The 9,575-nt window shown below is 44.3% G+C and overlaps 1 protein-coding gene across 1 annotated transcript in view; it reads left to right on the forward strand.

The window, feature by feature from the left end:
• The window catches only part of itga7 (integrin, alpha 7), a 30,829-nt gene that overhangs the window by 13,290 nt on the left and 7,964 nt on the right, over nucleotides 1-9,575 (forward strand). Inside the window, exons 2-15 of the mRNA XM_019880486.1 lie at nucleotides 1,283-1,410; nucleotides 1,608-1,687; nucleotides 1,772-2,027; nucleotides 3,071-3,202; nucleotides 3,699-3,806; nucleotides 5,926-6,133; nucleotides 6,461-6,657; nucleotides 7,663-7,751; nucleotides 7,847-7,974; nucleotides 8,042-8,137; nucleotides 8,226-8,287; nucleotides 8,405-8,574; nucleotides 9,055-9,201; nucleotides 9,351-9,508. Coding sequence (XP_019736045.1) covers nucleotides 1,283-1,410; nucleotides 1,608-1,687; nucleotides 1,772-2,027; nucleotides 3,071-3,202; nucleotides 3,699-3,806; nucleotides 5,926-6,133; nucleotides 6,461-6,657; nucleotides 7,663-7,751; nucleotides 7,847-7,974; nucleotides 8,042-8,137; nucleotides 8,226-8,287; nucleotides 8,405-8,574; nucleotides 9,055-9,201; nucleotides 9,351-9,508 — 1,959 coding nt within the window. The remainder of the gene's footprint in view (nucleotides 1-1,282; nucleotides 1,411-1,607; nucleotides 1,688-1,771; nucleotides 2,028-3,070; nucleotides 3,203-3,698; nucleotides 3,807-5,925; nucleotides 6,134-6,460; nucleotides 6,658-7,662; nucleotides 7,752-7,846; nucleotides 7,975-8,041; nucleotides 8,138-8,225; nucleotides 8,288-8,404; nucleotides 8,575-9,054; nucleotides 9,202-9,350; nucleotides 9,509-9,575) is intronic.

The following is a 9,575-nucleotide window of genomic DNA, read 5'->3' on the forward strand; positions in this document are numbered from 1 at the left end:
TGTGTGCGCGCACACACACACCCACACACACACACACACACACACACACACACACACACACACACACACACACACACACACACACACAGACAAATCCCACAAAGCTTAGTAGTGCATGTCATGTGGGTTTGCTGAAAGATGAGCTGGCAATTGAAAATGACAAAGAGACTTTGACTATCATCACTGAACAATGAAGAATAACGGTGTGCAAAAGGCTGCACTACATGGAATTGTGGAATCATATCAATGTTAGACACATAAAAATAGATCCCTCCTTAAGGCGGATGCGGTCGGAAAAAATAAGTAGTACAGCTGCTGCAATGATCTTCATTCGTTGTACACAATTGTTGATACATGGACATTTAAGCGTTAACTGTTCAGCCCACAGAAACTCTACTGCTTACCAAAACAGCAGCGCCTACCATGAAAGGCTAACTTGCTAATGCTATCATCGTCACAAATTACTGTTGAAACTCAACATAAATGTAGTTTGTGAAGTGTCGGATTAAAATGAATTGTTAATTAACTGTTTAAATTTACTCATTTACTACGGAACCATCCTCTGACCGAAGAGAGCAATTCAGTCACACATGCTTGACTAAGCCGAAAACAAAAGCTGATCCTTGAGGCTAACTATTTTTACTTGTCCTATTTTAACTTTCCCTCATTACTTTCCCTACTTTCTCCCCCCCACTTCCCATCTGTGTCTTGCGACTTACTTCCATGCATCCGCCATGGCTGACAGCGTTGGCTGGAATGTGGCCCAACATTCAGTTTTTAAAATAGCCGGCAAGCCTAAGAATCTGCGCTCCTAATAAGGCAGAGGGCAGCGGCTCTGCCACCCCCCCCAAATATCAGCACCCAGCTCAGTGAGAATAAAGGCTTTTGCTCGCCTTCACGTAGTGTTGGCCAAGTGTTGAGAACCAAAGCAAACGAGATAGAGCCCACGCAGCGCTGTACCCCAGTCAAGATAATATGAAACCATGTTTTGTGTCTCCTACTAGTGCAGGTTGCAGTTTTAGTTTCTTCATGTTGTCCTGTGACTGACGTGATTCTGTTCGGGATTGGAGTATTAAATGTACACAGAGGTCAAAATATCAGTGTCAATGATTCCTTGAACAATGCAAGCATCCTTAGATCTCACACATTAACTGGTGGTGCTACGTCTAATGACTGATCTGTAGACTGACCAACATTTGTAGATTGGATTCATCCTCGATACGTGGATCGATTCATCCTGGGGTCATCCATCATAGTAACGCTTAAATTTGTGTTTCTTTAGGATCCTGGTGGGGGCGCCACAGGCTGCCGGCCAGGGTTTATTGCGCGGTAGTCGACCGGGTGCTTTGTTCAAGTGTCCTATCACGCCTGAGGAATATGACTGTGAGAGGGTGGACATTGATGGCGAAGGTAAGTTCTGATTCATTTTAAAGTGTGCGCATAATTCCATTGAGTCACATCTGATAGAGTGAAACTGTATCAAAGTAACAAATAACATTCCTGGTTCCATTAACCTAAAGGGGCGTGTTTTAGAAATTTGAGGCGTATGGGCCACCTTGCCACAAGGACCAGATCCAAGACTTATTTTTTCCGTTCTTCTCCTTCAGTGAGTCTAAATAAAGAGAACAAAGACAACCAGTGGCTGGGAGTGACTGTCAAGAGCCAAGGCATTGGAGGGAAGGTGGTGGTAAGTAAGGCCGTGTCAGGATCTCTTGATTTTAAAAAAACATGTTCTGTCATAGCACAATGGTTGGTTACTATCTCTATGCAGACCTGCGCTCACTTGTACGAGCTCAGGCAGCGCGTGCACCAACCCTCCGAGACGCGCGATCCCATTGGACGCTGCTACGTCCTGAGTGAAGACCTGACGGAGCGAGACGACCTGGACGGAGGAGAATGGAAGTTCTGTGAGGGTCGGCCGCAGGGTCACGAGCAGTTTGGCTTCTGTCAGCAGGGTCTTTCCGTCAGTTTCACCCCAGACAACAACTTCATCTTGTTTGGGGCCCCGGGCACGTACAACTGGAAAGGTACGGTGGCCTGTTGCGATGAAGATGCCGCTATGAAAGAGTTGAACTCGAGCCTTTGCAGACTCTTTCTCCTTGTTTAGTCGGTAAATGTACATGAGAAAAAAACAGAAAACGGTCAAGATGGTAAACTGACAACTTGTTTCTAAATTTTCAGTGCTGTCGATAAATGTTGATGAAAATTAGTCATGCGGATGACAAACCATCTGCCAATTGCAAAGAGGAAATGTCTGAAGTCTCCCATCAAACCAAAGTTCTTGCAGTGGTAAATATAAAATGGTTGGGTCTTCTTGACCCACAAAATGTCAACTGGAAAGTAAACTTGTCCTCAGTCTTCCATCAACGGAGTGTTCTCGCAATTTTAGCATTATGTGCATTCACTTTGCGCAGGTAAGGAAAAAGTCTCAGGGCACATCTCTGAGGTCTTCTCCATGTCCCTGATTTCTTTTTCTATCTCACACCATCTGTAAATGATTTTCCTCACAGCTAAGAAGTGATCTCATATAGTTTGATTGTGACGAGGGTCTTCAGAATCAGATCCATCCAGCCATCCTTTTTCTACTACCGGTACTTATCATATTCAGGGTTACGAGGTGAGCAGGAGCCGATTCCAACGCACTTATGATGACAGACACCCGATACGCTACTTTCATCTAGTCGTAACTTTGATTGAACTGTTGCAAGATCACCCCAGAATTTCTGACTGGAAATCCATCTGGCTATACGGCCAGTTGCCAGATAGCCATCATTTTTTGTACGCCCCATTCTATACGCGACTAACACACAGTGTATGCTCAGCTTTCCACTATTTACCAGAATCACATGATAAAAAATAAATTGACTGATGATACGATCTTACAATTGGACCCAGAGCAGCAGCACAAGGGACGAATACTGCAGAATAGTACAAGTCAAAGTATGTTGCATTTCGTGCTCGTCTGAGGTTGTCTGAAGTGTTGTCGTCAAGATGGTTATCCCACCAGTGTGTTGGGAGGGTACAAATGTTTCTTATGGCTATGTTGTGGCCTCACACGTTTCCATTTCAGGTGAAATGCGCGTGCAGCTGCTTAATCAGACGCTGCTCGACCTTGGTTTCTATGATGACGGACCCTACGAGGTGGCGGATCAGAAACAGCTTAATGCCCGGCTCATCCCTGTGCCCTACCACAGTTACCTGGGTAGGAGTCGCCCTCCCTGCTCACTGCTGGAGCGGAAGCGAGGGTCTGGCGGAGGACGGCGACCAGGGCTCAGACTGTACCCCCCAGCTCTCAGATATAGCCCCAGGCTGCAACTCGAGCAGTGACTCCATCTATTCCTGCATGGCCAGAAACCTTGAGATTTTCAACTCATTCATAGCTGGGATTTGGTGTCTGGAGTTTCTGGACCGGAAATTATATTTGGTTCCAAATGATCCGATGACGGCCTTGAGACGTCAGGGTACACTCTGAACCCAGAGGGCTGTCACTCGAGCCGGGGAGGTTTCTGCAAGAGAAAACTGCTGCCACCCACCCACCAAAACACAGCATCAATCGATCACGGCTTGTCTCACCTGCACCCTCCTCTCCCCCTTTCTTTTTCTCCATCACCCGCCTTACCTCCCTCACATTTCACCACCCTGTCACCCTACCTGCACTGGTCCCTCTACCTCCTTTCCTTTCCTGTCTTGGGCCATAGGGCTCTTGTTCATGGCTAGCCCGGTTGAAGACGCACTGCTGTACAAAACTCTGGAGCCCTCCAAGAAGCCCACAGCCTTTGAGGATGTAACCCATAATAGCTACTTAGGTTTGTAGGTGTGATGTGTTGTTTTTTTGGACCTGATTGGCCTTTTCTGACATAGAAGTAGCCCTAAAATCAATTTTCTTCTTCTTGGTGTTAATCCTCTCTGCAGTCCGGATTTTGATCTGTGTTGGACTTTGTCCCTTTTACTGTTAAGAGACAACCACCCCCCAAAAAATCAAAGTTGTAACTATCCAGCCATTCATTTCTATTCCACTCATCATGTCTGATTCGATCTATCCAGATGAAGTTTCGAAAATGAAGCCCATGCCCTATACTGAAGTCACATGAATGAACCACCACACCAGGGGTGGGCAACACTCTATTCTCGAGGGCGATTCTCCTTCCTGTTTTGGATATTTCCTTCCTCGAACACAACTGATTCAAATGATCAGCTCATCAGTAAGCTCTGCAGAAGCCTAATCATGATCCTGATCATTTGAATCAGGAGGGAACCTTCAACAACATTCGCTGCATTGCACCATCACTCGGTGGTTGTCTCTTGGAGCAACAGTGAGTTTGTCTCTTGTGTCTGTAGGTCTTTGTCATCTCAAGTCTGCGTTTTCCAAATCTGTGTTGGGTTTTTTTGTAGTGTGTTCACTAACAAGGGTTGAGCTATCAGGTGTTTTTTAAGTGCATCACCTTCTTTTGAGGTATTTTTTTGCCTATGTCGTGTTTAAGCTGAATGACCCATTGTTGACTGAACGGGACCTTTTCATCGTTAACGTTGGATTGCGGTGTTCTCTCGTCTCAGTGACTGCGTGGATCTCCCGTAAATCTCTTAATTCACATACCTTCCAGGCCTGTTCATCCTTTCGCCCCACTCCTTATTTTGCCGTTCCCTTGACAACACTAATTCCCATGTGACAGTTTAGCCTTGATTTTTTTTTTTTAATAACTCACATGACCTCCATTGATCCTCACAAGATGAAATGACACAACTGCATGCCTGAGGAACAAAGTCTGTTCTTAGGAGAATTTAGTAAGAAATGTCAATCGTGAAAAATTGAAATAAAATTGGAATGTTTTTTTAACAATTCTGATCGTAAAATGACCAAAACGGAACATGTTTGGAATTTAAAAAATAACATTTTTTCTAAAAAGATATAGTGATACATTTGTAAATTTAACAATTATATGTGCAATTAAATACTATATGCTCAGAAAAACCGCTTGGCTAAAATATCAGAAACAATGTTTTATTTGTATCTTATTTGATTATTATTGCTTACCGTCTCCCAAGTGGATCTAGATTCTATTACCGATAATTTGCGTTTGAACTTGTAACCACTATGTGTGGCCAAAGTGGCCCCTGTGACCCCGCTTTTATGTTTTACACTGCAGACATTCTTCACCTGCTGTCCTTAGAGCTGCTCGCTGTTTGTCCTGGCCTTGTCACCTCCTTTTTTTTTTGTTTTTCTAAACCACATGTTAAGTGTGAGACAGACCGTCCCCACTTTTGTCACTCACACCCCGAGCATGTTGCAACAAATGCATGTGCCTGCTTCTGTTTAGATAGTTTATGATCTGTTTTGTTTTTTGTTGTTGCTTTGACCCAAACACACCACACTTACTCTTTGACACCTGCCACAATCAGTACTTCTACACTGTATACACACACACACACACACACACACACGCACACACACAAAACTAATTGAGTTATTATTGTATTGTCACTGTAGCCCATCCACCATGTGGGTGCGCCACAGTTTTCAAAAGTTGGAGCACCCAGTCATCAAAACAAAGCCCATTATTATGGGGGCAATCCATATGTGTCATTATTCGACCATTAATGTCACAAATGCCCCAGAGAGTACTCGCCTCAGTTTAGGAATCCCTACTCAAGGCTATAAATCTGGTTAATGTCTCGTCACAATGTTTACATGCCTTGACTAAAAGTAAGCGATGCAGACCTCACGAGACATGAGATGAAGCTCCATAGATCACCCCACATACTGGCGGAGCGACGAGCACTAGCAAGCCCCATCTGGGGTTGGGCATAAAATCAATAGTCACTTTAGGCATACATTTCATTAGTCAGAAGATGAGAATAGAGCAGCCCCCCCATGGTCAATACTACTAAAGCCTGAGTCTAACTACCCCCTTTCGCCTCCTTGGCCAGGCTTCTCTGTCGACTCGGCCATGGGAATAATGAGCCTTGGGGAGTTGACCTTTGTGGCGGGTGCACCGCGGGCAAATCACACGGGGGCCGTGGTGCTGCTACGCAAAGACAACGTTTACCGGCTGGTGCCCGAGCACATTTTCTGGGGAGAGGAGCTGGCATCTTCCTTCGGCTACTCCGTGGCGACCACTGATCTCAACAATGATGGGTGAGGAAAGAGGGGACGCGGGTGTCTTGCGTACTTCAATTTCCACCAAATGTGACAGTTCAGTCCAGGAAGGTAAAACTGGGATGTGGAAAACCCTGATGCGAAACAAATACAGGTGACTATCTGAGAACAAAAAAAGCATGACAAAAGTGTCATAGCATGACAATATGACAGTGAGGTTCTACACAAAAGCCTTGAAAAACAAACCCAGAGTGAGATTCAAGTATGGAACCAAACTGAACCAAACTCCTTGATGGAAACTAGGTGATCAATGCTACTCCATAACCGTGTCTTGAAAGGTTATTTAGTAATTGTTCCTCTCCTTAGCTGGACCGACCTGATTGTGGGAGCGCCCAATTTCTTTGACCGTAAGGCAGAGATCGGCGGTGCTGTCTACGTATACCTGAACCCGTTCGGTCACTGGGACGATCAGGCCCGGCCCATCCGTCTCAATGGGACGTATGACTCCATGTTTGGCATGACGGTCAACAACATCGGCGATCTGGACCAGGATGGATATGGAGGTGAGAGTCAAACGTCGTCGGGGTAAACAGAAATGCATTCAGAGTCTTATGTTGAATTTACGCTCTTGTATTTTCAGACAAGCATGAGGTATTTTTTTTTGTTTCGTTTTTTTTATCACAGCAGAAAACATGACGTTACTGCAAATGACCAAGTCTCCTTTTACAACTGAACCAAGAGTTGTATGTGTTTAATAATTTCCTTCTAACTGGCTTGACTTTTTTATTTGCGTCAAGATTCGACACATGCCAGAGTCCTTTTGTGTAACGTTTGTCAAACCTGCGTGAAACATATTAAACCGATTACTCCTACCTAACCTATATAACTGTATGTTCATAACTTTAGAAGTTTTTTTTCTCTATACCTATGAATTTGTTATTGTGAAATTACGACTACTCAAAAAAAGGCAGCTTTATACAGACAAGAGCATTTTGGAGGAGTATGTGGACGTTTTGTTTACTGGTAATTGCTGTTGGATTTCTGAGAGGGTCGTTGGAAAACTGTCCCCCTGCAAAGTTCCCTGAACCCAAAAAGTTTGAGAACCCATCTTTATACGTGAAAAAAAAAATCCCCAGAAAAACAGTGACTTGCATAAAGGGAAGTGCAGACCAAGATATTAGTCAAAGTAAACTAACCAAAAAAACCCAAAAACCAAAAAACTAAACTTAAAAAAAAGAAATAAGATAAAAACAAAAAATTATTTTAAAACAATGCAAACTATCTGAAATGACATGCTATGTTTATAAAACGAACCAAAACTAAATATAATTATAGTGACAATGTCCTTGGCATTCATCTTTGTCAATTAATATCATACACATGCTTTAAAATGTATTTATTTCATTTTTGCTGTACCGTGGTCGCTCATTTATCACGGGGGTTACGTTCCAAAAATAACCTCCTGCTATAAAAAATAAATAAAACCAACTGAACTTAAAAAGCAAAAGTCAAACTGAAAGAAAAAAAACTCGAATGAAAAACTCATAACTGTTGTAACCCTGGTCCAGACATCGCTGTTGGAGCTCCGTTCGACGGGGACGGCAAGGTGTTCATCTATCGAGGCTCGGATGCAGGAATTGAAACCAAACCCGCTCAGGTGAGTTTTTTTTTTTTTTTAAAAGATGTAAAAAAAAAAAAAAAATTAAGGAGTGGAAGTGAACAGGTCATTGTTTATTCCCTGTGACTATTTAGGTGCTGGATGGTCGAGACTTTGAGGTGAGGCGGTTTGGATACTCCATCTCAGGTGGCTTGGATGTGGATGAGAACCACTATCCAGACCTCGCCGTGGGCTCGCTCAATAATTCAGTGGTGCTCTTCAGGTATAAAAAGCGTAATTGGTGAGTCTTCTTTTCACATTCCTCTGATCTTTCCTTTTTGTCCGCAAAGGTCTCACCCAGTCATTCACGTGATTCGGGAAATAGCTATTGACCCACAATACATTGATCTGACCCAGCCTAACTGTAAGGGCCGAGATGGAGTTTGGTAAGAGCATTTCCGAGCAATAATATAACTTTAGATTCTCGTGTGTTTGCTGATCTGTTTGCTCTCCCCTGCCACTCTTCCATTTTAGCATCGAGGTCAAGGCCTGCTTTGTCTACGCAGCCCACCCAGTGCACTACTCACCACATATAAGTGAGTAAAAAAAATCAAGTGCCGAATTGATAATGTGAAATCCTGATACCCTTGCGTGCTTCCTGACATTTCCGCATGTAAATCCTTCCCCATTGCTGCGCACCATGCACCTTCAAGCCCTGGTGATACGCTTTGAAGCCGACTCAGAGCGTAGGAAGCTGGGCCTCCCCCACCGTGTCAGCTTCCTGGGCCAGAGTTCCCTGGAGCCAGAGTACATGCAGACGGAGGAGGTGGATCTGCATCGTCAGAAACACCCGGCATGCACCACCGCTACTTTCCAACTTCATGTCAGTAAGATTTAACTTGAGAACCGGCATGCTGGTTAGCACAACATAACATTTCATAGCGTTATGTGTATGAGTCAATCATCCATCCATTTTCTAATCCATATTTAGTTCCCACTCATTGGGGAAATGAATGGGAGTGTGACTGGTTTTCATTTCAACCTTTATTCAATCAGTCATCGACTGAAGCTAAAGTGACCAGTTACAATGACAGTTGATTTCATAGCATTATGTGTATATCGGCCATTTGAAAAGAGTCAACCATCCATCCGTTTTCTAATCCATGTTCAGTTCCCACTCAGTGACGGTATGAATGGGCGTGTGCATGGTTTTCATTTCAACCTTTATACAGTCACCAATTGAAGCTAAAGTGACCAGTTACAATGACAGTTGATGACACGGATAATCGTCGCAACATTTGCAGTGACCACTAGCGCTGTCATTGTGATTCCGAAACATTTACGAACTCCTCCCTCCATGCAGGAGAACATCAGGGACAAACTGCGGCCGATCTCATTGGCCATCACCCACACCATCAAACCTGTGCCCCCGCGCAGACACTCAGCCAACAGACTGGAGAAACTGGGTCCTGTGCTCAACGTGTCACCTTCCAACACGCTGCACTCGGAGGTCTGTCAGCTTTATTAATTTACTACTACCACTCTACGCAATCAATTTACTATTAAAAGTCATAATTGGAGCAGTACAGGTCTGGGGTGATTTATTTAATTTGCACTTTCACTATCTACTCACCACCGTGGCTTCTTCCCTATTTAAAGGTGAACTTCCTGCGCGAGGGATGCGGCCAGGACAAAATATGCCAGAGCAACCTGAAGCTGAGCTACCGCTTTGGAACGCGGCCTCTCACCTCTGACCTGTTCACCCCTCTGCCAAGGTTAGTGTGTCGGTACAAAACATGCATGCGTGAGAGTGGATAGTGTGAATGGTGCTGGCTGCTACCTAGCAACTGGTAGCCCAAATATGAATGGGCCCTGCCACTCCGC

The sequence above is a fragment of the Hippocampus comes genome, unplaced genomic scaffold, assembly GCF_001891065.2.
Source record: "Hippocampus comes isolate QL1 unplaced genomic scaffold, H_comes_QL1_v1.1 scaffold68, whole genome shotgun sequence".
Lineage (NCBI taxonomy): Eukaryota > Metazoa > Chordata > Actinopteri > Syngnathiformes > Syngnathidae > Hippocampus > Hippocampus comes.